Source organism: Molothrus aeneus, chromosome W (genome assembly GCF_037042795.1).
Source record: "Molothrus aeneus isolate 106 chromosome W, BPBGC_Maene_1.0, whole genome shotgun sequence".
NCBI classification, from domain to species: domain Eukaryota; kingdom Metazoa; phylum Chordata; class Aves; order Passeriformes; family Icteridae; genus Molothrus; species Molothrus aeneus.
In genome coordinates this window covers 3,388,313-3,416,282 of record NC_089679.1, presented here as the reverse complement: position 1 = coordinate 3,416,282, position 27,970 = coordinate 3,388,313, and the positions used below count along the sequence as shown (strand labels likewise).

The following is a 27,970-nucleotide window of genomic DNA, read 5'->3' as shown; positions in this document are numbered from 1 at the left end:
GCTGCGGTGACGAGGCGACGGTGACGACGGCCGTCACTGGGCGCCTGGGTTCCCCCTCCCCCGCGCCGCCGGCCTGAGGGTGGGGGGACGGAGGCTTGTCCCGCTCTGCCGCACTGGGGCCGGCTGAGACGAGAGTAGGCTCATCCCCGCAGCCGTCGCTACCCCTCGCCCCAGCCGCAGGCCGCGCCCGGAGAGTGGCCGCTCCGCCGCCGCCCGCGGCCCAGGTAACATCCGCTCTCGTCCGCCTGCCCGCCGGGGCCGCCCGCAGCACACCCTCTCCCACCGTTCGCCACCGAGGCTGCCGCAGGACCGGGCCGGGCCGCCCTGCCGCGCTGGAGGCGTGCCGTCTGCTGCTCCGGGGAGCCGAGACAGCGGCTCCTCCCACCCGCCGTCCGGGGGCTTCTCCTCGGCCCCGCTTCTCTGGCTTCCCTCCCTGGCTCCTTCCCCATCTTCCCCTCTTTTCCTGAACGAGAAAAAAATATGATCGCCCCGCCTTCAAACTTTTAGTATTATTTTTTTTTTAATCCCGGCAACGGCTCTCCAACCGGCCTGTTTCCAGTTAAACTTTCCTCCGCTGCCGTTCGTGCAGACTGCTCTCATCCTCCTCTCTCCCGCATGCTGGAAAAACGCTCTAGGTGGTTTTATGTGAGCCGCTTCTCATTTACTTCTTTGAAATCTGCCATCTTATTTGCAGTAACAAAGAGCGGTGCCTTTAGCTCATTTTCAGACAGCATGGGGCTGCTCAGCACAAGGGGTATTAATTAAGATCCTTCCTTCCTTCCTTCCTTCCTTCCTTCCTTCCGACTTGCTGCATAGTTGAGCCTTATGTTTTACCTACGAAGACGGGTTAATTTGTGGGGTAATCTAGTTGAGAGTTAGGTGTATCACTTAGTACCCAAATTGTGCTACTGCAAGCTAGTTCTTCTCAAACACATACGGTTGGAGTAGGATCGTGGTGTTTTTTACCACCGCTTCTCAAATTATCTTGGTTAATAATAGTGTGCCACTGTCAACAGGCAAGAGTGAATTCAGGCTCCTGCACTGTTGTTACTTTGTTCAGTAATGTAGATAATTCCATGCAAGGTTGTTGAAAGAGCTATACTGCCCTATAAAATTAAATGCGTTTTTGTACTCCAGCATCATGATAAGTAGCCAACTTGTCCTTCTGGCCCTCCTCTTATTTTTCTTGGTTGCATTGTAACTGGATGGAGTTTCTTCTCACTTTGCAGTCATGAACCTCTTTTGATTTGCTTGTTGTGTAGGCATGTTTAATATTGATATAGAAACTTTATTTCAAAGAGCTGAAGCCTAAAGAAAAGCAGTGTCTCTAATTAGAATTCCTTTTTTAGGCAGATGGCTCTTTACATAATGCATTCAGTTGAAGCTAACACAATAGGGATATGACTTTTGAGAGGAATCAACAGGTTTAGTGGAGAACAAAGGTGTGCCGAGGGCAGATCCGTGGATCCTGATGAGGAGCAGCCTTTGCTGTGCTGTTGTTAAGGTCTTGCTAGAATTTTAGGACTCTTCTATGTTGCTAACCTTGTGAAAAAATATACTTTTGCTTGAGGCTGGAATTTTCCATGTTTCTGGAGGTGATTTTGTTTTTTACGTTTGAGCAAGTGCAGAGAACATTATCCCTGTGCAGATTACAATAAAGATGCTATCTAATACACCTATTTCTAGGGTATCAAAACATTACACACAAGTGAAAAATCACACTGCCTGAGCAAGCTTTGATTCTTCCTTTTATTGCTTGGTGTAGCCACAATTGTTTTCTCTTATGAGCTTTTGACAAATTACTATTTGCCCTTGTTGAAGGAAGCCTTCTGCAAGAAGAGGAATCTTGCAGGATCCTCTGAGGAAGAGTTCAGATTTGCCATGTCATTCTATAGCAAGGATTTTCACCACCTTCTGCTCTCTGAATGTGGTCTCTCCTGCCATTTCTGGGTTTTTATCCTCAACCCCAGGTACTAGGATGAGGAGGGGATGACCTCTTGCTCAGTGGGACTCCAGGGGTGCTTCCTCACAAGTGAGATAGGTTGAGGTGCCTAGAACTGTATTGTGGAAATAGATCCAGTTGTAGAGGAGCTTATTGCCCTTCCCACTCTCATGGTGTAAGGTGCAGTAGTCTTCCTTCTCTGACCATATAGAAGTCTGTATTGAAAAGAGGAGTTGTTTTCAGCTGTATGATTTCTCAAAAATAAAAATGTGGAGAGGGGAGTGGAACCAAAATGAAAAAAGAAACTTTCTAGGATTTAAAATGTGTGTATATATAGTCATATCAGCATAGTAGCTCTACCTTGCTGTGGTGGTTTAACAGGAAATATGTTTTCTGGGATGCTGTGGTCAGGCCAATTGGTGCTCAGATTTTAATATTGGCACCTAATGTGGCCATGGGGACATTGGATCTGCCTCTGAGAACACGGGGTTAAAGCAGGGCTCTCTCCCTGGGAGGCTCTCTTGGGTTTCTGGTGGGAAAGAGTTCGGGTCTCTCCCCCGGCCCAGCTGCTGGCTGGGCGGGGGGAGGGGAAAAGCCATGTGGCCGGGAGAGGTAGGTCTGACCCCGGGGGTGAAAGGGTGGAAGAGAGAGAGAGAGACACCGGGAGCCATCGGGCAGTCCCTCTCCCCCAAGGAGAGAGAGAGAGAGAGAGAGAGAGCCGGTGCCTGGGACTGTTACCTTGAAACTTGATAAACATGTACCTGTGCCGGCAGCACGGCTGAGAAGGAGAAGAAGGAGGGGGGGGTGCAGCCAGCCGCTTGTAGGAGCTTTTAACCCCTTTTCGGACAATGAAGACTTTACAGAACATTAACCTTTCCTAGAAGAGAGATAGAGTGGAAGATGAAGAAGGAAATGGGCAAATGTGAGAGAGGTCTGGGCAAGTGAGAGATGTTGGAAGAATAGAGAAGAATCTTAGTGGGAAGAGATGATGGAGTGGCTTTTGCTGGACTCTTTTTGTATAGTCATGGACAGAACCATGTTCCTTGTGATACAGAGACTGTATTCTAGGGGGAGGCAATGCCTCGGGACCAAGAAGGTTCGGTGTGGGTACCCCTCGGCCCCAGGGGGTGAAAAATATGGGGGGGACAGATGTCCCAAAGTTGAGACTGTGCCTTTTTGGAGTGGGATGAAGCATCCTTAAAAGTCGACCCTAGAAGCAGCTCTGGTCCGTGTTCAGTGGTGAGAGCGCTGGACATGAAAGGAAGAGGTCACCATTGGCACAAGAAGGACTCCTTCTCCTCTTGATGAACTGAGGATTGAGTATTCTGAAGGGTGGTGCCGGACTGATAGTCGATGATTTGGGGGATGTATTGTATTGGGAATTTGGTGGGGAGGAGGAGGAGGAGATGTATTTGTGAAGTTTTCATTTTCCTTGTGTGTTTCTTTTTTTTTTTTTCTTCCTTTCCCTTGTAGTTTGGTTAATAATTTTTTTTCCTAAGTGGGAGCCTGCTTTGCTTATTCCTGGTCACATCTCACAGCAGAAACCAAGGGAGAGGGTATTCTCATGGGGGCACTGGCATTGTGCCAGTGTCAAACCATGACACTTGCTCACCATGTCCTGCCCCCCCATGCATTCAAAAACAAGATAGGGATTGGGATGTGTTTTTACTGTTGTATTAGTTTCTTGAATGCAATAAAGAAAACTGGAATTGTGTGCAGCAGAAACGTTTGCTCTGTTTATAGGATCAGTCTGTTGCATTTGTTAAGTGCTTTTCAAAGCAGTCGAAGTGCACAGGTTGAAGCTGAGAGGAGTAAAAATTCTGAGCTGCACTTGGTAGCTACATCAGATCAGTTTCTTCCACAAAGAAATGGTTGCTCCTACTTTTTTAAACTGTGAATTTATGTTAAGATGAAAGAGTTGCCACTCAGTTGTCTTAAAACTCTTTTCCAGTTCCTTTTATGCTGTCATGTGTCTTACATTTTTGTAGCTACTGACAGTGAGATGAGCAGAATTGAGACTTATGATTCAGATATGCACACAAAAATAGTATTCTGGGGAGTGTTGACTCTTACTGTACAGAACAGTGTGTGTAGTACCTTCTTAGTACTCTCTCTTGCTCTTTAATGCTAATTGTTCTTATGTCTACAAACACTTTGTTCCTGTTCACCCTTTGGGCAAGTTGATAATAGTCTAATATGCTGGAATGTATCTGCAGTTTAATAATTTATATCTTCATCAAATCATAAACTGCCTTTTTATTGATTTATGGATTTTTCTTTATCATAAAACTGCATTATTTAACAGCAAAACAGTAGTAATGTTTTGGTGGTTAAAAGCTATCAAATGTATATGCTAATTTTCTGACATTTTTGTGTTTGTCTAATTTTGGAGACAAGAACCTTTCTTGTCCTTTATTCATGTGAAATGTTCTTGCAAGATGTCAATTTGTATGCTTTTCTAATTAGCCAGTTTGTTAGCATCGCATTACTGCCTAGTATCAAAATGCTGGAAATCTGTCTGGGATGGCTGTTACTAGTAAATCACATTCCAGAGTATCAGTGGCAGCTTCACTACCCTATTAGTTTATAGTAGGGTTTATCATATCAGTGTTGGGCCTGGATTAACTGTCTTGCCCAAGATGTTGGATTACTGATTGCCTGGATCATATTCCTTTGGGTTACATCCCTGATTTCCAGCTCCATAACTGCTTGGTTTGTCTGCATAAGCGTATTCTTTCCTTTGCTTGTTAGGGGTTGATTGTTCTCCTCAAATTGCAAAATGTGGCTTAAGGTCACACTAGGGCACATTAATGGGAGTTTAGGTGAGGTCTTCAGGCTATATAGGATGTAGGGAAGAATTATGGTGTTTGTTCAAGTTTGCATCAGTCTTGAAGGAAGAGTTTCAGTTAATGGTTACTTATCAATTCTCTGAGATAATAGTGTGTTTGTTACAGATCATCAAGGGTGTTTTTAATTACCTGGCAATCTGAACTTCTTTTGTCTTACAGATTTACTTATTCAGAGGCTCTTATTCTTGTTCCAATACTTAGAGTATTGCAGAACACTAGTTGTTGTTCACTTGTTTTATAATATACCTCTTAATACGTAGCTATTGAAACAAATTACTTTCTATAACATAGAATTATAGAATCGTTAAGGTTGGAAAAGACATTTAAGTTTGAATCCAAACATAATCAAGTACTTCTCTATAACTTTGTAACTTGTTAGTATTTTATATTACTTGTCCGTTTTTTCCCCTGTTCTGCTTGCATCACACTATAGCAAAAGGGAGGGAAATACCTTTTTGTTCCTTGGTGAATGAAGCTGAGAGCTTTACTACAAGCACTGTCTCCAGCTACTGTTTTTCTCATGTTCCCTGTCTCTTCTCTCTGCCTCTTTTTTCCCAAAGCACTCTCTCACCAATTTCTGTTTCCATGAAATTCCTGAGTAGAGGGAATTAAGAACTTCTTTGCTCAATATATTTGGCCCTATGTATTCAACTGTAAATCTAAGCTTGAACTGTAGTGTCCATTTGTAAAATATAAAAACTTGGCTTGTCTCCAAAATTTACTAATGCTTCAGAGGAAATATGTCATGACGCTTATCAATATGTGCCAGATTAATACCCACTGACCTCACTCCCTCTTTTTGGAGATCAAAATTGCAAGATTAAAGACAAGATTTTTGTAGATGTAACTTCTAAAAGGAGGCTCCTGAATTAAGGTGCAATTATACATCAGCAGTGTTTAACAATATTCAAAATCTTAAACTGGCCTGGCTTTCAAAAATGCTGAAGAATCAGATGCTCCTGCTGAGTGCAGTGGCAGCTGAGGGGTGACTTCAACATTTCTGAAGATCGTTACACTTAAATAAGGGTTTATTTGCTTGATATTAGTCTTCTGAAAGTCAGCCATCAAAATTCCCATTGATGGTTTTAGGGATGTAAAAGAGCTGCTTGTCTAATTTTAAGCATCTTTAAATAAAGCTCCTTTAGCTAGTAACTTGATAAAGTCCCTTATTTGTGATTACTTATGTGTATCTATCTGGGATGCTGTTTTATATTTAAGGAAAATGATGTTCTATTTTGTTTTAGCTGGTAAGCTTTGAGATTTACATGAATTTGAGTTGCTGTGGAGAATGAATGGCAGGTTAAGCTTGACTTTTGATTGAGGCTTATTGATTTGAAGCATTAAAAGAAGCTAGTATTGAGGGAGAAACTTTAATAGCTAGGTAAAATGATCTTACTCAAACTTATAGGTAATTGTTTTCCTTTGGGAGAAATTAGGTCCAGAAGCATCCTTACAAAGGAAAAGTATTGAAAATGGAGGGGGGGAGGATTTGCGCTGTGTTTTTTCCCAAGTATACCAAAATGTGATGTATTCAAGTTGAAATCAGAAAAAAATACTAAGTGGGGAAGTGTTTGTTTCCTTTTATAATTGTGCTGGATTTGTGTTGCAATATTCCTTTTACAAGGAGGGAAGTCATGTTAATACTGTAATTTGTGTGATACGTTAACTTTCTAAGTTAACACCCCACTCTTATTTTTGTGCAATGCATTTGTTTCCAATAAATAGCTGCTACTGCTGTACCTCTAATGACATGGAAAATTTCAGTGCAGAAACAGGTCTTTGACTGGATGCGTTCTTCAGATAATGAGAACATTTTTTTCTTTAACAATTGAAATCACATATATTTTATTTACATTGCTGAGAACAGCATGGTAGTTTCAAAAAGGCTTATATTTTAAGTTTACTTGGAAAATGTAAATGTAGTAAAATCACTTATATGTATTTGCTGCCACTTTCTTAAGAAAGCCAGACCACATAGTTCATAGAATGGTGTTAGTGAAGCCAGAGCTGCTTGAAGAACCAGAGCAGCTTTTTGACATTAGACTCCTTTTCTGCAACTGCACAAAATCTGCTGTCCTATGTTTCTGGATAAAGCAAGATAAAGTGTAACAATTGGCTCATTCAAAATCAAGAAAATCAGGCCAGATATAATTTGTGGATTAAAGGAAACTTAAAAAGGATCATGTCTGCTGGCTTTGAGAAGAATGGCTTCATGACTAGGAACCACTGCAGGTTCTTAACAAATGGAGTTTAATGGCTAAGTGTGTTAGGAGGGACTTGGTCTTGAGCTTATATTTAGTGTAATTAAGACAGTTCTGTTTGAGACAATTCAGAAGTGCTTTTTTAGTGACATCAGTCGATTTGTCTTGATCCAGAAGAAGCTGGATCCAAACAAGAAAAGACAAATGTGCCAGTTGAGGTTTTCATATCTAAAGATACACACAATACTAATTTACATAAATGCGTATTAAGCTAATGGCCAGGTACAATTTTTGCCTTTCTGGTTAGCAAAGAGAAATAGAATTGATCAGAGGTCAGAACATAGTTGAACTATTTGAACAGCATTATTAAATGAAGATGACAGATTATTCTGGTGTGTATTCATGCTTATTCACTATTCACATTTTGTTTAAGTCAGTGCCACTTGATTCCCAGCCAGTATTTTCACTTGTTTTCATCCTGCCAGTATAAAACATAGGAAATCATTGTTACTGTTCTCATTTTCCTGATTAATTTAATACATTTCTATATGTACATACTATGCGTACATATATATAAACTATAATTTTTATTTAAATATTGTTACTCGGGGAAAATAAATCTTATATTTAAAACTGTGCAAGCGGTGTCTTAAGCATGTTTTGGCTATCATGGGACAAGAAATGCGGTTTTGTCATGTGCTTTTAATATTCTGCACTTGAAAATAAAAGAAGCACAAAGCCACAGACTTCCTTAAAAACATGATCTGCAATGTTAAAAACAAATCTAATGTAGATATTTTTTCCTCCTAGGTTTTACCAAGAGACAGTACATCTAACAGTTAACTTGGATCATCTCTTGTACATCAGCTTGAAAATCATAACAGCCCCCAAAACTGACATTTGATCTGAAAGAAAAAAGCTGTGACAAATGGACAATATGTCTATTACTAACACACCAACAAGTAATGATGCTTGTCTGAGCATTGTTCACAGCTTGATGTGCCATCGACAAGGTGGAGAGAGTGAAACTTTTGCAAAACGTGCAATTGAAAGTTTAGTTAAAAAGCTAAAGGAGAAAAAAGATGAATTGGATTCTTTGATTACAGCTATTACCACAAATGGAGCTCATCCTAGCAAGTGTGTTACAATACAGAGAACGCTGGATGGGAGGCTTCAGGTTAGTACAAGTGAAAATCAGATGTTTTACTCCTAGTGAAGCTGGAGCAAAAGTGATTGACACAGGATCCTAGAGTGTTGAGGAAGAGTAGCTCTTCTCTTGCATCTACCCTTGCCCCCATTTGTAGGCATGTTTTATGGCTGGAGCTCTGGACTGCTGCAGTAGTGGTTTGTTTGTTTGTTTTCCAAAAGGAGCAGAAGGCATTGGATCAGCTGTTCTAAATGATTATGGGTGTGGCAGTAAAAACCAGGGTCATGTAACAAATTCAGCTGTTTATCCTGGTATTTTCACTACAAGCTTCTGTTAGCTCTGTGTTGGTCAGAAGTATAAAGACAGACCTATTCTAAGAAGCTACTCCAAGGAGTCTGCACTGAGGATTTATGTTAGCCTTATATCATCAGTACTCAGTACCTGTATAGCTTGGGTTGCAATTTCCTTGTTCCAGGACAGATGTCATGTTTGCTGGCTAGCTTTCTGTCTACCCTAGAAGCATTTTTTAAATTTTTTTTTTCATTATAATGGAATGGCATTCTTCTACTTGTAAATTCCTTATTGTGTAGCTCAGCACCTCGTTCCTCTTCTGGGGCAAAGCTCCTTAGTCATCCATGGTGGGGAAGGTGACCATACATACTACCTTAAGCACAAATTCTGCTTCTGCCATTTTGTATCCAGTATTTTTTTCTTAAGAATCACAGTGTTGATTTAACCATAGCAAAACCCTAATAGAGATTTATTTCTGTTGAGTACAGAACTTGGGTAAACTGTACATCACCATTTTTTTCCCCATGTTTTGATGATGGAGAAAGGTTGTGTTGTTGTTTGTCCTCTTCCAGCTTTGCTCCTCACTAAGTAAAATGAAATGTGTTGCTACTTTCCCAATCAACTCTTGTGTGTAACTTTTTAGGTGGCTGGTCGCAAGGGATTCCCTCATGTGATTTATGCTCGTCTTTGGAGGTGGCCTGATCTTCATAAAAATGAACTCAAGCATGTTAAATATTGTCAGTATGCTTTTGACTTGAAATGTGACAGTGTCTGTGTAAATCCTTACCATTATGAGCGTGTAGTATCGCCTGGCATTGGTAAGTAGACTCTTGATTTAAAATGGAACAGTGAGAATAAAATGTAAAGTGTTTTCCTTTTGAGTGTAGAAAATACAGGCCTAAATTAGAAACATTAATTTTAATTAATTATAAATTACTCTCATATACTCTTATCCATCTTCTTAATGGAATTATTCTTTTATTCAAAATTTAAAAGAACAATTTGTTGCTTTTGTTTAAGTCTTTCTGTTGTCTTTCACACAGTTCTTGCAGTCAATGTGTATCCTAGGAATAATTTAGCATTGAGACTTGTGTTGAGATAGAGGGGATATAATATGTAGTCTGTAGTACCAATTTGTAAAGTTTATCAACTTGATGTTCAAAAGTTGTTGAAGATCTCTGAATATAATTTTCTATGCCCCCTTTTCTTTTTAAAGATCTCTCGGGACTGACACTACAGAGTTCTGGTAAGTAGTTCTGTTTACTATTGCATTTCTATGGATGCAAACTGTGTTAAATTCTTCAGTATGTACACAGTTTATTCTGTTGTATCTCCTTAGGAAAGATTATAGAGAACAGACAAAAATGCATTTTTCTCTCTGGTTTTGGAAAAACCAGCTAAGTAGCATATAAGAGGCATGATAAATTCTTTAAATTGAGGCTTCAGCTGAGCTTGTCAGTATGTTCTGTTTTCATTGTCCCACCAAAAAACCCCAAACAAGAAAACTCTCACCGTTGAATGCTGCTAATTAATAAAAAAAACCAAACACCCAAAACCGTGTGCACCTGTATGATATGCTAATTAATTGAATTGGGAATAATAGATGCTTATGATGTAATAAGTAGTTTAGCAATAAACTGGTATACGTTCTGTAATTAATATGCAATTGAATGAAGGAGTCTAATATTCTTGCTGTCTCTGAAACTTGAGAGAAATTGGACATTAAATCTCCAATGAACATTATTCAGAAATTATGAGATTGTGCAGCTGGTAACTCCTTTATTTCAAAACTAGGGTTTTTTTTTCCTTCAGGAAGAAATTCATAGAGAAATTTGGGTTACCCAATATTTTTAGCAAAGACTACTTAAAAAAAACCCAACCCACCCACCAAACTGTTAACTTCACAAGCTTTAGCTTGTTTGCTCACCTCTGCTTATTGTTACATATGTCTTCTGAAAAACGATCCTTTTATACAGAATCAAAGCTTACTAGCCAGCAGTTAAATACATAAATGTTTTCGTGTCATGCAACTGATTTTGCAGCAGGAAACAAAAAAATTACTGTCAGATTTTAATATATTTAGGTCTGCTTTAAAAATGAGCATGGGAGCTAATGTAGTGTGTTATTTCAAGATGCTCAATAGGATATATAGAAATAAATTCTTGTAGTGGCAACTGTATGTGGAATATTCTGAATTAGTGGCTACATTATTAAATATGGAGTAGTGGTGTATTGTCTTTAAATGTGAATTTGTTGTTTCTAGTCAATTTGGATGGGAGTTGCTTAAAATTATTTAAGGGATGCATGAAGTATTTTATGTACTGTGTTAATGAGTTGTTTTTCATAGGAGCTTTATTTATGTTCTTATTTGTGTACTAGGAATTGGTTTGTTAACTACTGCATTAACATATATTTAGGTGCTTGACAAAAAGCATGTTCTTCTCCTTTATTAACAGTGTCCCATCACACAGTGATGGACTAGAAAACAAAATGCTATTGGAGTCTACTATTGTGGGACTAAACTGCTTGTTTGATAGCAGTAAGCAAAATAAACAGCTTGCTTTTCTATTCAGTTATGTTTCAAAATTTCTTGCTGCTGGCTTGAAGTGTTTATTTGTAATTTAGTGGAGTGCTTTAGCAATGTTTATATAGGTTAAATTCTCCCCCCACTAGTTTTAATGGCATTGTTATTGCTTGAATGTAGTAGCACAGTCTATGGTTAAATCCTGAAAATAGATTTGCTTTGCATGTTTAACTGTTTGTTTCTTCACAGCTCCTTCAAGTATGTTGGTGAAAGACGAATATGTTCATGACTATGAGGGGCAGCCATCATTGTCTTCTGCTGAAGGCCATTCAGTCCAAACCATCCAGCATCCACCAAGTAACAGGGCATCTACAGAGCCTTATAGCACCCCAGCCATGTTAGCTCCTACTGAGGCTAGCACTACCAGCACCACTAATTTTCCCAACATTCCTGTGGCTTCAACAAGTAAGAATGAGATTATATAAAATACTAAACTCTGAAAATGTGAAAGCTCAAAGATAACCACTGATTTTTGACAAAGTAGATCTTGTATTGGAACTGTGCTGCTGCCACACTACACTGGTAAAAGTGTGTGGCAATATGATCTAGGCAGTCTCATAAGCATTAACATAAGGGTTTACCTTGGAGCATAATTTGAGTAACATTTTCTGGTGGCCCAGTCTTTTTTCAGTGAGACTGACACTACATGACTCTTACAAGACTCTTGAATATGCCAAAGATTCAGTAACACAATGTTAAAACAATTGGCCAGTAACAAAAATATTATGGCTATTATTTGATTATTGTAGAAATGGAAGAATTTTATTATTTTATCACAACAGAAAATGGGATAACAAACAGATATGCTGTAAGGTAGCAGTATCAAGATGTTTTAAGGCAATTCTTTAGTGTTCCACAATTGACAAAATGTATCTTCCAGTTTTAACTTGATTATTTTTATAATGGCCCACTGTACTACCAAAGTGACAACCCTAATTAATATTTTCATGAGTCTGTGGAAGTGCTGCGTTGAAGTTTTTTGTTACTTTTTTGTGTGTATTTGGTACAAGTGGAAGAGTCTGGTTTGCCAACACCAAACCTCACATTTCACTCCAGCAGGACAGTAAAGCATTATGTGCACAGCATCCTGCAGCCCTAATGTAGGGAAACCATGAAGTTTGGAGGGGTTTCACATACTCATTGTCACTTTAATATCAAAGATGTGTGAATATGATGGATTTCATGTTATCAAATTTGAATTAGGGTGGAATTATGTTTTTATAATGTCTTGAATTTTAGCTGGCAACTTTTTTGTTAAAGCTAATGATGGTTTTGCCAAGGTGGGATGTGGTGTCTGTATTTGTCTCCAGCAGAGATAAAAGGATAGGCAGTTTAATTGTATTGCTTTTGCACAACAGTTTATTGTCAATAGCTTTTTCTCATCAGTGTTATAATTGTTGGAGCCAAGTGGACAAGAAAAAAAGGCTCATTTTTAGGTTTTAGTTCAAGTTCTCAATGTATTAAATTCTGCTAGCCCACATCAGTTTGAGTGCAAGTGCACTTGTGAAACTGCTGATCAGTTCAGTGTTAATGGCTGAGCTGAAGTCTTTTAAAATCAAATTCCGTTAACCTGTTCTAAAATATCTGTAGTTTTACTTTAAAGCTTAGATAATTCCTGAAATACTTACTTGGGAGGAAAAAAGCCCAGCAACTTTCTCAGGAAGGAATCCAGTTATGTATGCAGCTCTATTCAAGAACTGTGACCGTGTTCACAGGGGTTCTTGGATGAGGGAAGAGATGAGAATGTTGACTCCATGATCAGAAGGCTTGATTTATTATTTTATTATATATATATATATATATATATTACATTATAACTATACTAAAAAGAAAAAGAAGGACAGGTTTTCTCAGAAGCTTGCTAAGCTAAGAATAGAAAAGAAAAGAAAAGAAATGATAACAAACGCAGCTCTCTCGGACTCTGTCCGAGATAGCCCGGTCCTTGATTGGCCATTAATTATACACATCCAAGATGGGCCAATCACAGGTGGACCTGTTGCATTCCACAGCAGCAGATAACCATTGTTTACATTCTGTCTCTGAGGCCTCTTAGCTTCTCAGAAGGAAAAATCTTAAAGAAAGGATTTTTAGTGAAAAGATGTCTGCGACAAAGAACTATTTCTAAAAATAAAATACCATTCAGTATGTTTTGGATGAACACAAATGAGTTCTCCTTAGGAACAGTAGTTATAACATGCTGAAAATAAACAACTTATTGGACCTGCTACTGGCCTGTTTGGATTCACACCAAATCTATTCCAGCTATGTTATTCAGTAAAACCTGATGTTTCTTCTTTCCTTTCAAACTGAAAAATGAGATGTGAACAAAACAAAGATGCGCTTGATAAACGTGGTTCTTTGCATACTTTGACTCTTTAAAATATTAAGGGTGTCAGAGTCAAAATTAGTTGATGCAGAATCTTGTTTCAAGTTTCCCTAAGACACTCTGGTGAATGGAAAAAAATACTGAAACCAAACTTGTAGGAACTGTGTATTGCAGTGCCTCTAGTTGGGTGTATCTTCCTACCCAGTAGTGCTGAACTCTTCTTAATTAAAATTTTGGAATGTTCATGAATAGGTAGTGTGTTCTTTTACCAGGTCAACCTACCAGTATATTGACAGGTAGCCATAGTGATGGACTCTTAGAGACTACTTCAGGGCCTCAGCCAGAAACTCAGCAGAATGGGTTTACAGCTCAGCCAGCTACTTACCATCACAGCGAGTGTATATGTATATGCACTCTTTTTAGTTTTCTAAAACCAGTTTCCAAATGTCAGGAGAAATAGAGGATTAGAAGTGAGATACAGAAAAAAAAAATCCCTCTAAAACCAGCCACTCCTTTCTTTTTCTAGACAGTACTACAACTTGGACTGGAAGTCGGACAGCAGCCTACACACCTACCATACCTCACCACCAGAATGGCCATCTTCAACATCATCCACCTATGCATCCTGGGCATTACTGTAAGTAGTGCAGATTTCCAGATCACTTAATTTTCAATTTTGTTGAATGGTAGGGGTTCATTTGTGATTACTGTTGACCCCCAAATACTTTTCTTTGTTGTTGTTTAATATTACAGACCTACCATTACTGTGTTTAGTATTTTCTGACAGTTAAGTATAAAAGCCTGATGGACTTTCCTCTGTTAAAACAGCAGAGATTAGAAACTCAGATAGCTATAGTGATACCATCTATATTATACATGTCTTACTATACCTAACAAAACTAGCATTTCCTTTCTAAACCTCTGTTTTTAAGGCTTTGCAATCCTGTACTAAATATTTCCTTTGCTGAAAAGGAAGTCAATTCAGAATGTGTTGTTTGCATATTTTTCTTTCAAAACTTGGAAGTTCTTGGCTGTTTATATTTTCTGAAAATTTTAAAGTCATACTAAGCTTTGGAAGACGTGTCCACGTACCCTAGCCTGTTTAAAAGAACCTTGTGAAAGCTCATGTAGTAAAGTACTTGTCAATAAACTGGTCTTGCCACAGCCTGATTCATGAGTACATTCGGCACACAAACTTGAATCTCTTGTTTTAAGGTACAGGAGATAGGGAGGAAAAAAGTGATCAAACTGCTAGTGTAAGTGTCTAACACAGTATATGTATTATAAAAATGTAGTGGGGAAAAATCCACCCAAATTTCTGGCAAAAAGCTAGAACAGTTCTTGGTCTTCTAATGTAGTACTTAACCAGATCACCTGTTTGCAGCAGTCATGGTTAGCAGAGGGGAGAATAAACTGTGAGCTAATATTACAGTGACTTTTCAGCTTGTCTCTATTGAGAAAATTGTGATTTAGATACAGTTATTAAGTTTCATTACTTTGGTCTGTTAGGATCCCACTTCATCTGCCATCTAGTTTGTCAGAAATACCAGGATGTAAAAAAACTTTTGTGATGCTGTAGATACTCTATAAATGTTTTTCAGTGCATGTATCTTTCCATAGTTATTATTTATAACTGGCTGGTGGTACTATATAGAGCTTTTCTTGGCTACTGCCATCTCTCTCTTCAGAAAGTCACGTGTTTTGACACCTACCAGCGTTGTGTTTCTTTTGACATCTTGTTGCAAAAGGTGCTCTTACTTATAATACTATGTTTAAATTTTTCCTCCTTGTTCTCTGCTGCCTGTAAGGGACCTAGTTAATTCATAAAAGTCAAGAGACTAAACTGACTAATACCAAGACTATATTCACTGTAATTTTTTTTCTTAGAAAATTATTTCTCTAGGGCTTCTTTTCATCTTCAGTGAGTGTTTCTTATGGTTAAGTCCACAGCATGCTGGGCAACTTGTTTTGTAATTGATGAAACTAATGAAGTGTGGTTTCTGACAGACTTGTATCACCTGCCTCTATACACTGATTCTGTCCTTGCACAACTTGGGGGCAGATGTGAAGTCCTATTTCTCTTACATCTCAATGCTATATCTGGTTTCTGTTCTCTCCTGGAGCCGGGTCTAGCTTGAGCAGCATGCAGCCTTTCCTCCTGGGATACTAATGGAGCTCTTTACTCAACTTCTGAATTTTTAGGAAACCTCTAAGAGTGTAATTTTTCTGTGGGCATTTTTATCCCCTGTCAGATTAGGCCAACTGATTCAGAAATTACTGGGATTTATAACATCGGGCATCCTCGCAAGTCTTTTTTTTTACTGGAAAACAAGCTAAGTTAGAAAACATTATTTTTCCACATGTAAAACAAATGGCATGTTTTCTTTTAAAGGGCCAGTTCACAATGAACTTGCATTCCAGCCTCCTATATCAAATCATCCTGGTGAGTAAAATATAACCTATAATGCTGACTTATAACTTTGTGGTTTGATTATTTTTTTGTATCAAGTACTCTGAAATTTGAGAGATATAAATTCCAAAGAAGAGGAAGAATTTTGTGATTAAGTCTTGTTTTGAATTTGGACATCTCTTGGAATGGTGACATAGGCTGTGAACTGAATTTAATTGAAATGCCTAAGTCAAAGATTGCAACCCTCAAGCCCACACTGAGATGTTGCCTACCCTGGAGGTATCAGAACTCTGAATGTCCTTGATCCTAAACTTTTCAAGGTGCCTGTAGTTGTACTTTTTGCCTGCTTAGAAATATAATGGAGTTTAGGTTATGCCAAAGTTCTCTTCAATCCATAATCTAGTTCATCATTACAGCTAGATGCCCTGAAAGATAGGTATTGTGCTGCTTAGCATTTTGGTGCTGAAGTTCCTCATTGGATCTTTGCATAAAGCTTGTTCTTTCCAAGAGTCTTCATTATTGGTAACAGTTCAGGGAGCCAAGGAGGTTTTGTCTTGTGGTACAGGCTAGCTCTCATGTAGGTACAAGGTGATATTCTGTTTTTAACAACAGCAAGGCTGTTGCCTGCATAGGGAGATCTGCACAGTTGAAAAGCCTAAAAGTTTAACTTGTTTATTAATTGGCTAGTGACTAAATCCATAACAGAAATAAAAATGTTGATAATTGCTGGCTAAACTTAACTGTAGCTGAATTTTATTTCACATTATTTAGTATGACTCTTTCACTCTATTGATTTCATCCTATTCAGTCCTCAGAGACATGAGTACTTATTTGAAGATAAAAAAAACTTAAAGTAATTTAGGCACCTTTGTTTATTGTTTTCTAATAAAACCAGAACAGTTTCTTGAGGCAAATAGGTGTACTGTTGGGTGCTGCTGTTTATAATGAATGAGTACCATTTACAGCACAGGAAGAACTCTTCTTCCTGTTGGCTTATCAGGCTGTTGTGTTTAGGTCCTACTGCACTAAGTATATACAGTCATTTCTTGAATGCTTTCAGGGATTATGACTCCACCACCTCCCTGGACATCCCATTCCAATGCTTAACCACCCTTTCAATGAAGAATTTTTTTCCTAATATCCAATCTAAACCTCCCCCGGCGCAACTTGAGGCAATTTCCTCTTGTCCTATCACCTGTTATTTGGGAGAAGAGACTGACCTCCACCGGTCTAAAACCTCCTTTCAGGTAGTTGTAGAGAGCGAGGTCTCCCCTGAGCCTTCTTCTCTCCAGGCTAAACATCCCCAGCACCCTCAGCTGCTCCTCATAGGACTTGTGCTCTAGACCCTTCTCCAGCTCTGTTGCCCTTCTCTGGACACACTCCAGCACCTCAGTATCTTTCTTGCAGTGAGGGGCCCAGAACTGGACACAGGATTTGAGGTGTGTCCTCACCAGTGCTGAGTACAGAGGGACAATCACCTTCCTGGTCCTGCTGCCCAAACTATTCCTGATACTGGCCAGGATGCCATTGGCCTTCTTGGCCACATGGGCACATTACTGGCTCATATTCAGCTAGCTATCAACCAACACCCCAAGGTCCTTTTCTGTCAGACAGCTTTCCAACCACACCACTCTTCTTTGAGCCTGTAGTACTGCATGGGGTTATTGTAACTGAAGTACAGGACCCACCTAGCACTTGGCCATATTGAACCTCGTACTGTTGGCCTTGGCCCATTGATCCAGCCTGTCCAGATCCCTCTGCAGAGCCTTCCTACCCTCCAGCAGATCAACACTCCCACCCAACTTAGTGTTGTCTGTGAACTTACTGAGGGTGCACTTGATCCCCTCTTCCAGATCATCAATAAAGATATTAAACAGGGCTGGCCCCAATACTGAGCCCTGGGGAACCCCACTAATCACTGGCTGCCAAGTGAATGTGGCACCATTTATCACCATGCTTAGGGCCCAGCCATCCAGCCAGTTTTTAACCTAGCGAGGAGTGTACCTGTCCAAGCCATGGGCTGCCAGCTTTTCCAGGAGTATGCTATGGGAGACAGTATCAAAAGCTTTGCTGAAGTCCAGGTAGACATAGTAGCTCCTTCCAACTACCATCTTTCTTTTGTAGCCAATTTTTAAAATAGTAGGAGTTAAAAGGCACCACTTGGCTGTTAAAACATGCCATTTTGTTCTTCTCCCTTGCTTAATACTTCCTTGTTTTAGCCTGTACCTGTGTGCAGACAAGGTCACTATGTGATCTTTGCTTTTTCTCCCGTTGCTCTACGTTGCAAATCTGGTTTGCTTTGCAGGGAGGATAGAGAAAACTGACTTCAGTTAGGATAGGAGGTAATTACTCCTATCTTAAGCCAGATCTGTTTCAAAGTTAGTTTCTGCTAGCCTAGCCATGAATAGGCTTATATGTATTACTTCTTTATGCTAAAAGCTATAGTCATAAAGTGCAGGAATGCAGATGGCTTACAAAATCTTACTGGAATTATAAACTGTACAAAGATTTGTAAGATCTACAAAAAACCCTAGCATTGTGTTGTGTCCTACCCCTACACGGAAAGGAGCACCCAATGTTTGTAGATGCCTGTGGTCAGAAAAGAATGGCAAAAGCCAAAAGGGTCCAAAGTTTTATTAGTAAACTATGTACTCTGCATGGAAATTGGTATATATTTTTCCCCTTAATAATGATGATGATGCTAATAATAATAATAGAATAAAAATAAAGAGGGGAAAAATAGAAAAATGAAAGGCAGATCATAAAGAGAGGAAAGAGGATTACCAGTCCTGAGTCCAGCATCAATACAGATGACAGGGAGTCCTGAGGATGCCACCTAGGCTCTGTGGGGGTACCTTCTTATAGGTCTTCTTATAGGTAATTTTTCCCTGCCCTGGGATTAAGTTCCTCCCTCTTCATGTGAGTTAGCATGTGCAGTCTGTTCTTCTGGACCTTTCTGGAAATGGGTTGGGGGGATTTGAAGTTCCTTTGGTGGTCTCTATTCCCCTCTATTGGTCTTGCCTGCTCCTTGATCCCACTTCTGAGCTTCTGCTGTATGTTGTATTGTCACCATGGACCTGAACAGGAAAATTGGCTCCAGAAAGGTGCTGCCATACCTTCATAAGGCCCTCCTTTCCAGGCACATCATGTTCTAACTTGCCTGCTTGAATGGTCATCGGTGTTTGAGGCATAGCAGTGCATTAACTCCTTACTGCCCAGGCTTCTACACATTGATGTGTACTTTAATAAAAAAGATAAGCCCATGTTTGCTATAGTATGTCCCAATTTTCTGTGCTAGTAGATGTGTCTTTGTCTATCTGAACTTCCTTATATGAATGTGCACTCTTAGTCTGAATGACAAATGCAGTTGCAGAAGGCTTGATTGATTGTCTGAATGGGTTTGTTGGGTTTGTTTGTGCCTTTCAGTCAGTTAATTGTAAATATTCTTTAGCTCCAGAATATTGGTGCTCAATCGCATATTTTGAAATGGATGTGCAAGTCGGGGAAACATTTAAGGTCCCTTCAAGCTGTCCAATTGTTACTGTTGATGGATATGTGGATCCTTCTGGAGGAGACCGTTTTTGCCTGGGCCAGCTTTCCAACGTGCATAGAACAGAAGCCATTGAGAGGGCAAGGTATTCTGCAGATCCCAAAATCTCCAGATGTCTGTGGTATTTGAAAATATTTTGGTTTGTCTTCAGTATGTGCCTCTCTTTTGAAATCACAAGTATGGTATGTTTCTTTGAACTGAATTAACTATACCAGAGTAATTTTTTCTAGGCCGCTCCTGTAACACATTCAAAATGTGAACTTTGTGACAAAGCCCTTCAGAGCTTTGCAGAAGTTGCATGTTGCTTTTCATTGCTTTCAAAGGCTGTGCCTTCAAGGAAAGTATTAGCAACTCGTGCCATTATATATGCAAACTGAATAAAGGAAGGTTGATAGAGAGCTAGTTGGATTTTCATTCATTCTCACCATGCACATGCTATGCTTTGATGTGGAACTGAAGCAATCTTTCAATTTTTTTTCCACTCCTTTGAAACAAAAAGGAAGAAAATTATTCCATGTCTTCAGAAATGTTGCATTGTGACAATCAAAATGCTAGATTGCTATAATGTGATCCAAACAAACATAGAGTTCTGCATTAAAATGTGGCTTTGTATATGTACTTGATTGACTTTCTATTCTAGAATACTTGTGGGATTTTACACTTCTGAACAGAACTGAGTGTGTTTGGTATCCCAACTCTGTATTGTTAATGACTGAGGTAGTTGCAACTCAAATATCATTGCTTCTGCATTCTGTTTCCCTTAGATCTTTACATGGTATTACAGATTTTTTTTTTTAGTTTACAGATTTTGCATAACAAATGCTAACTTACACCTAAGATAATAACTACAATTTCAAGTCCTTGTATGAGCAGAGTGCTGGAGTTTATGGTTTATTTAGGAAAGGTCTGATTTATAGTATATATACACAGATGCATTGGATCTGTTTTTCTTTTTAAGGTTGCACATAGGTAAAGGGGTGCAGTTGGAGTGCAAAGGAGAAGGTGATGTGTGGGTTAGATGCCTCAGTGACCATGCAGTCTTCGTTCAGAGTTACTACCTGGATAGAGAAGCGGGGCGTGCACCAGGGGATGCAGTTCACAAGATTTACCCAAGTGCATATATAAAGGTTGGTTTGATGTTCCTAGATGAAAATTGTAGGGGAAATAGCATGTATCTGAGTCTTGTAAATGTTCGAGAAGCTATGAGAAACTGAAATAAATGTAACTTGGCTTTGAAAAACCCTAAAAATTTCCATTTGACAAGTCACTTAAGATGACTCTTAAAATTGACTAAACTGAAAGTGTCATCTAGATACTATGAAAGTAACTCATTTTGTATTTTGTCACAAGCAATCTTGATAGCAGTTTTTTGTATTTTTAGCCTTACAGGTTTAAATTAATTGCTACTAAAATTTTTAGCATGGATTATCTGTTTCTTTACTTTCTCTCTCCGAAACAGGAAAAGTTGGGAAATTATGTATAAATGCAATAGAAGTGTATGTTAAAGTGCATGTTAGTGTTATGAACATGAAGTGATCCAGAGGTCACAGAACATTGCATGGAAACAAATTATTTTGAGGATGTTCTTACTTAGATGTGCTTCTGCCAGACTTGAAACTTTATTAAGGACAAGTCACACTTGTAAAAATACTTTTTTTTAATTAAACTGCTTGAAGTTTACATTGATGTTTTTACAAACTTTCTAGTATGAGAACAGAGTTCCTGTGTATATATATTAGTGCTAAACCTGATCACAAAGATATAAAATACCACCAACCCGAAACCTAGCTGCTGAAACTTCAGACCTGTCAATTATTGGTATTTCTTTTAAATAGACTAACACATTTCAGTAAAATGATGAAGAATAAAGTCTGACAAAGTTAAGATGGACTTGTTGGCATCCATTTTTATTTATATGCCTATTTTCTGGAAATACTGGGATTTAAAAATTAGGATTTTATCAGTCTGTAGAATCCTTCACACTTTGATCTTGCAGTCAGTCCCACACATGATACTTCTGTAGCCTGCTCAGTTCAGCCAAGTTCTGGTAGTGCCAGTGGCAGTACTGGCATATAAGAAGAGTCTCTAAGAATAAGCTTTAATGGATTATTTCTGTTAGAAATTAAACTAGTCAGGGAAGGTTTGCTTTTACCCAAGTGTATGGAGAGACTGTACAAGTTGCTTTGGGAGAGTAGAGAGGTCCGGATTATTGGGGCTGGGAGTTGAGAAATTATTTTCTTTATTGCTTTTGGTAAGTCTAATAGTTCAATATTTTAATTTTTTTAAAGGTGTTTGATTTACGCCAGTGTCATCGTCAGATGCAACAGCAGGCTGCCACGGCCCAAGCTGCTGCTGCTGCTCAAGCTGCAGCAGTAGCAGGAAACATCCCCGGACCCGGATCAGTCGGTGGAATAGCCCCAGCCATTAGTAAGTGCATTAACTTCTTGGTTTCCTTTTTTCCTTACCTGAAAACAAGTAACACAGCTTTCCCTCATAACAGCACCCACCCACTGCCCCTGCAACAGTACAGACAGACTTGAAATAGCAGAATTGGGGTAAGGTGGGGCTGGGATGGCATTTTGGTAAGTCTGTATTAATTCGCTTTGTACCCATTCCACGCACCATTTTTCACTCTGTAGTCTTCAGGGAATGTTGGATATGGAAGTGGCTGCTTATTGTACTGCAAGAAGTGTTGCAGTATAACAGAAAGCATGTTATATACAAGGTCAAATAGCATAACTCTATTACTTTAAACAGAGATACTTTTGGCTGCTTGGATACAAGCTCATAAAAATATTACTCAAAACAATAGGGATTACTTGGCAACAAAGTCCTTGACTATGTTTAGGAAGACTTAAGATCCTTGAGAAGAGGAAGAAGAGAGTGTGAGGGTGGGGTTTTTTGTGGTTGGGTTGTTTTTGTTTGTTGCTTTTTTTTTAAAAGTTATTCTGGGCTAGAGTTTTCTTAGTTACTAAATTCTAGATTCTTGAAATTGTACCTAAGTACTTTTAAAAGTGGAAGTACTTACATGTCTCAGGCTGCTTTATGTGCCATAGTGTTTTCTGTATTCCTTGTATTGCTACATGGCTCTTTCCAGCTATCTTACAAATTGCTGAAGGCATCTTGGGGAAATGTGTTTAACTTTTGTCTTAGCGATACTTGGAGATTTGAAGTTTGCCAGCAGTATTCATCTTTTTATTACATGTAAGTAGTGTTGTTTGTTAATCCACCTTTATGCAGGTGGTCAGTCTGATTTTCTATGCTGAAAATGCAACATTTGGCAAACATCAAGAATAAGTGTATTTTTACATCTACATAAGGGTTACGTGTATTGTATCACGTAAGATATTGGGTGTCATCCTATCTGCTTTATTATAGAGTTTTATATTTCAGCACCCTTCCAAGATTGCAGAATGATGAAAAAAATTTAATTGTAAAAAACGCAAAATAATTGCTGCATTCATTATAGCAGAGATCTAGAAATATGGACTGGCCTTGGCTGTGGTGAGAGGGAATTGTATGTGAAGCAAAAGCCAAGCAAATGGGAACGGCTAAACAAACATGATAAAAGAACATGTCTGAACACTTACTTGAAACTTCTGTTTAGGTTTGTCAGCTGCTGCTGGAATTGGTGTAGATGACCTTCGACGCTTATGCATACTCAGGATGAGTTTTGTAAAAGGTTGGGGACCTGATTACCCAAGGCAGAGCATCAAAGAGACACCGTGCTGGATTGAAATTCACTTACACCGTGCCCTCCAGCTTCTAGATGAAGTACTTCATACCATGCCTATTGCAGACCCACAGCCTTTAGACTGAGATCCCTCTGCTGCACTGCTACAGGCCATTATATTGTGAGGATGATGGATTGTAAAATACAGTACTGTTTATAACCTGAAGATATAATTTACTTTTGTTCTACTTAATCTTCTAAACCCAGGTTTTAAAAATGTGTTTGCCATCTTGCTCTAAGCAGAAAGAAATTAAACATGCAGAATTTGGATTTCAGTTTTTTTCAGAACATGTCATAATACAGGGCTTAAGGTGAAAGGTAAACGCCTTATAGAGACTTTATAGTATTGGGTTTGTTCCCTTTGAAACTTTCCTTCTCTATTATGGCATCTTGGTGATAAGTCTCACAGTCTCTCTCATATATATATTTATATCTGAAAATTCCTTCTACTAGTTACAAACATTTACCTTGTAGCAACTTTTAAGTTTCAGCTGATTTGTGATGGTTTTTTTAGGGAACAATAGTTAACAGAAGACTTCTTTTTTTTTTTGACAATCTTGTTATGATTTTTCCAGATTAAAATGTAGAGGCTGCCAAAAAGGGAGGGGATGAGACATATGTTGTTGGCACTGATTAAAAATAGCAAGGAAAAGAAGGAAAAGAAATGTGGCTTTTCCTTCACTAGTTTTTTAAGAAGATATCATAGATTTTTATTTATATAGACAGGTGAGTTTTAAAACACTAAAGAAAATGGATACTTTCAGTGCTGACACTCAAATAACATGAAATACCTAGTCTGCAAAGTTGCCCCTGAAATTGCATAACAAGCACCTAATGGAAGGAACATATTTTCATAATTGCTATTGACTTCTATGATTTTACTCAACTAAAATTTGGCAGGTATTTAAAGAAGTTGCATGACTCTTTTTACTTGCATATACCATTAAATCATGTATAATATTGCATCAATATTTAGGATTCAGTTTTTGTATCTGTTCACCATTTCCACTCAGGGCAAGATGGCAAACTTGTTTTTTATAGCTCTTGGTTATTTTAAGCCCTATGCCATCGATGGCTGTATCAATTGGCAATGACTTTATATAGAGAATTTATAGTAAAAAAACCTGCAAGTGTATTGTCTGTATGACAGATACAATGTGTATGCTTTCTCTCTAGCGAATAGTATAAATAAAATTATGAAAATCCTGATTTTTATAAATTTAGTTTGCTTATATAATGTAATTTTGCATCTTGAAACCATTGATCTTGAGTGATGGATTCCTTTCCTTTGCAAAACCTGCAGCAGCCAATAGTGGTAGGAATTTTTGTTGGTTTAAATTTGCCAGGAACAAGTCCAATTTTTCTTACTTCCACTGCTTCTCAATAAAAGTGTATCCTGAGGATATATCTTTTTGACTGTTTGAGGTATGGAGAGAGAGCAGGAATTCCTTCTTTTTTAGCATGTGTGTAAGGAGTTGGAGCTTAATTAAACAGGCTTAGAAGGACATACACTGAAGTCCTTCAAGTGCTGCAGGTTCAGTCTGCCTGCTGTGCTGAGCTGACCTGGCAGCACAGCTGGAGTGGTTAACAGAAGCAGAAGTCTTGGAAGAGAATATTCAAAAGCTTTTGGACAAGTTTCTTGCATAGTTTCAGGAATCTGTCAAGAGTTGTGACAAAGTGTTTAGTTATTGCTTCTCCCATATGCTGGAATTTTTATGAAGTCAGCAGTCATTATTTCTCTTAGGTGTGGAAGTACAGAAGACAGATGATCTGGGAGTAATGGCCAGAAATGGATCAATTTTCTCTGTATTTTCACTAACAGCGTTGTCTTCTTCAGACTAACTTCTAATGAGATCACTTTTTCTTTTGACTTATGTGGCAACTTCTCGATGTATGGGAAAATAGTGTTTGCTTTCTTCATGGCCTTTAGTTTAAAATCTTTTTAATTTTTCTTTCTCTCCCAAGTGATCTATTTTGTCTGCAAAGCAAGCTGCTTCACAGTCTTGAGGAACACTCAGTAGAGGATTCAGACCACATCCTCAGAGAAGCTTATTAACCGGCAGCTTGGTTACGCTTCATCCACAACAGAAATCTTGATTTGGGGGAAGAAATTAAAAGCCTGACTACATCTTTTTCTTGCCAGCCTCCCTATCAGATTATATACCCTGCACTTACTGCTGGGTTCAAGGTGCCTCAGTGTTTGGAAAGTATGTAACCTTCTGTCTGATGAATTGTTTATAACAGGCTGTTCGTTTGATTAGGAGTCCATGAGCTTACTCCCTGTTTAACTTTGTGGCTTTGCAAGGTGTTTTTCTTGATGGATGACTGATCTGTATATGACTGCTTCACAGACAACTTTCTGTACCAGTTGCTTCTGCTTTGATTGTGCCAAACTTTGATAAAATAGTGAAAGATTGCTTCCACCTGTTGGTGTATTGGCCTGTACTATGGTCTGAAAGAATTCAACTTTTAAGATTAGTTTTCTTTGCAGATGTTTTGCAAGTCTCCTAAAGTCTGCACCTGCAGTGTATTATTTAGATGGCTCAAAATGTTTGTAATAGAACAACAAAATAATGTCAGATGAGTTTATCAAAAACAAGAAATTGCAGGCTCCACGTCAGGAGAAATCTGAGCATTGTGTGAGGCAGTACAAATACTGAAAAGGCATTCATCTTCTCCACCAGGCAGTTTCTGATAAGATGCTGTTGTAAGTATTAAAGGTCAAAATGAGAGAATCTCATTCTTATTTCTTAATATGCGTTTAACTTAATTTTTTGTACTTTTATGACAAGGCATAAAAGGTAGTGCATAATGGATTAGAAACCCTTCAGTGGCTGCACACTGAATCTTTGAGTCTTGCATTTGTCTTTTTCTGAGAGTTGAAGAAGAGCGACAGCTACTCAATAGCCATGATGACCCCTATACATGCAGCAGGCAGGAATGTCAAGGATGCCAAAATTGTGTCTCCTTCAGCTCTGAATGTTTCAAATTCAACAAGTATTTTTTCAGCTAGCAATCTCCTGCTTGTAATCCTGTTCCCATGTCTGCTCTGCTTAGTTCTTTCAATGAAGTAATTACCTCTGTGTTTCTCACCCTTGATTATGTACTCCTCAAAAAACACATTGTGCTGGAATACTATGTAATTTCACTTCATGTACTGGTGAGCTGGGATTAACACCAGAAGGTTTAGATTGCTTTATCTGTGTTACTGTTAGTTTTAAAAGCGAGGGCATTTAAAGTTAACATGGTAGAGATGTAGGAGAGAAAAGCTTTTCTCTGGAATGGTTTAAAAATACTTATTTCTACAGGAATCCCTTGGAAGGAGCCATAACTGCTAAACAGTGGTGGTTGAAAGTGGTTGTTCCTTTCATCACTTTTCCGGGCTTGATGAGAATGATGTGCTCAGAGACCTGGAGCCACTGGCTGTGATATAAACCACTTCATTTACAGCTCTGGCCTACTGAAGACCTGGGAAGTACCCTTCTGCTTTCTAGGGAGGAACCTACACTGCAAACAAGACAATGGTCTCCCCCAGTCACCAAACAGGTCTGTAGCAGCAGTACTCATCGAACCTGTGTCCAACTCCTGTGCCTTACCTTTGAGACCATCTTCTCGTAACACTTCTGATGACAGCATTGTCTCTGTGTGGCTCAGGAACAACTGCCTCTGTTCTTTTACTAGGAACCATTACAAAATTCGTATACCAGTGTATATAGGAGGGGCTTCTGCCTGTAAACCCTTTAAATGTTATGTCTTGATAATGGTCTTTATTGAGGCATCATTAATCTCTTCTTTGAAGAGTAAATGCTTTAGAAAAGACTGTCTCCTCAATTCGCATTTTTACTCTGTTACGCAGAGTGACTGGGTTTGCTGGTCACTTTAATGCAACCGGTTAAAGACAGCCACGTGGATCTTCATCTAAGTGAGATTCAGACTTCATTTAAGAAATCCTCTTTCCTCCCCCCTCCTCTCAGGCCCCGTGCTAATTAACATCTGCTCTATAAAATTCTATAATGCTTAGTTGTCAGGTATTTTTAAGGATGCAGTTTTGGAGATGTTACCTTCTTTTGGTTTTTGAAAGTCTTTAAAAGCTATGGTCTTGCCTGGTCCTGCTGATAACAGGAGTATTTCTATGACTGGTATCAGGTTTTTGAGGACCATGGCATTGTTCTTGGGACTGAGATTTGCAAGTTGCCTGTCATAGGCATGTGTGGGAACCAGCTTTGTGCTCATGCTTCTAACCTCTAATGCACTTTGGTCCTGGACAGGGAAACAAAAATGGAAAGTGGTTCTCCACCAGCCCTAGGGGCTGGATACTGAACATCTCCTTTTATTGTGTCATTCACTTTCAAAACACTCTTCTTGATTGTGTGTTTCTGAAAATTATCTAAGGCGTGTGACCATGCTGACTCAAAGCTACTGCTGACGTCCCCAAGAACTGACTTGACTTTTCAGCAATGTGAAAGTTTCACTTGGTGGGACCTTGTGAAAGCAGAACTACTGTCAACAATATCTCAAGAGGTTTTGACACTGTTGGCTGCTCTTGTGCCTTTTGGGTGATACATCGCTCCTAAATTTGCAGGACTTGTATAAGTTCACCAAAACCACATAGCACTATCTTGCTCCTGTACCTTTTTCTGTGTCTTTCTGGTGAAGTTTGGTAACAGGATAAAGTGATTCAGCTGGATTGACAGCTGCGAAGTACCCACAATCCAAAATCTGCTGTGAGAAGGGTTTTTTTGAGCATGAAAGCCTAGTTAAGCATTTCTTCTTTCAGCCATTGCCTTTTGATAAGCGGTCAACAGAATTCCCAGTAGTTCCTTTGTAGCTTACTGTATGTTTTTCATTTGACCTAGTTTGTGGATAATAAACTGTAGTTAACTTTCCTGAAATTCTGTTACAGAGTATGTTTTTGATTAAAAAAGGTAAAGATTCAA

General features: G+C 38.9%; 1 protein-coding gene across 1 annotated transcript; it reads left to right on the top strand.

The window, feature by feature from the left end:
• LOC136568512 (mothers against decapentaplegic homolog 4-like) lies at positions 1 to 27,970 on the top strand. Its single transcript, XM_066568520.1, has 11 exons — positions 1 to 224; positions 7,803 to 8,169; positions 9,074 to 9,248; positions 9,647 to 9,676; positions 11,204 to 11,419; positions 13,867 to 13,977; positions 15,733 to 15,783; positions 19,202 to 19,385; positions 20,259 to 20,427; positions 21,589 to 21,727; positions 22,908 to 27,970. Exons 2-11 carry the CDS (start codon positions 7,921 to 7,923, stop codon positions 23,117 to 23,119), a joined length of 1,536 nt encoding a protein of 511 aa, XP_066424617.1. The 5' UTR covers positions 1 to 224; positions 7,803 to 7,920; the 3' UTR covers positions 23,120 to 27,970.

Bases quoted from the DNA above. Each gene is read 5' to 3' on its own strand.
- LOC136568512 (XM_066568520.1), top strand. From the start codon at position 7,921: ATGGACAATATGTCTATTACTAACACACCAACAAGTAATGATGCTTGT. The intron at 15,784-19,201 runs GTGAGTAAAATA...AATATTCTTTAG, and splicing joins TCCTATATCAAATCATCCTG to CTCCAGAATATTGGTGCTCA. The intron at 20,428-21,588 runs GTTGGTTTGATG...ATTTTTTTAAAG, and splicing joins ACCCAAGTGCATATATAAAG to GTGTTTGATTTACGCCAGTG.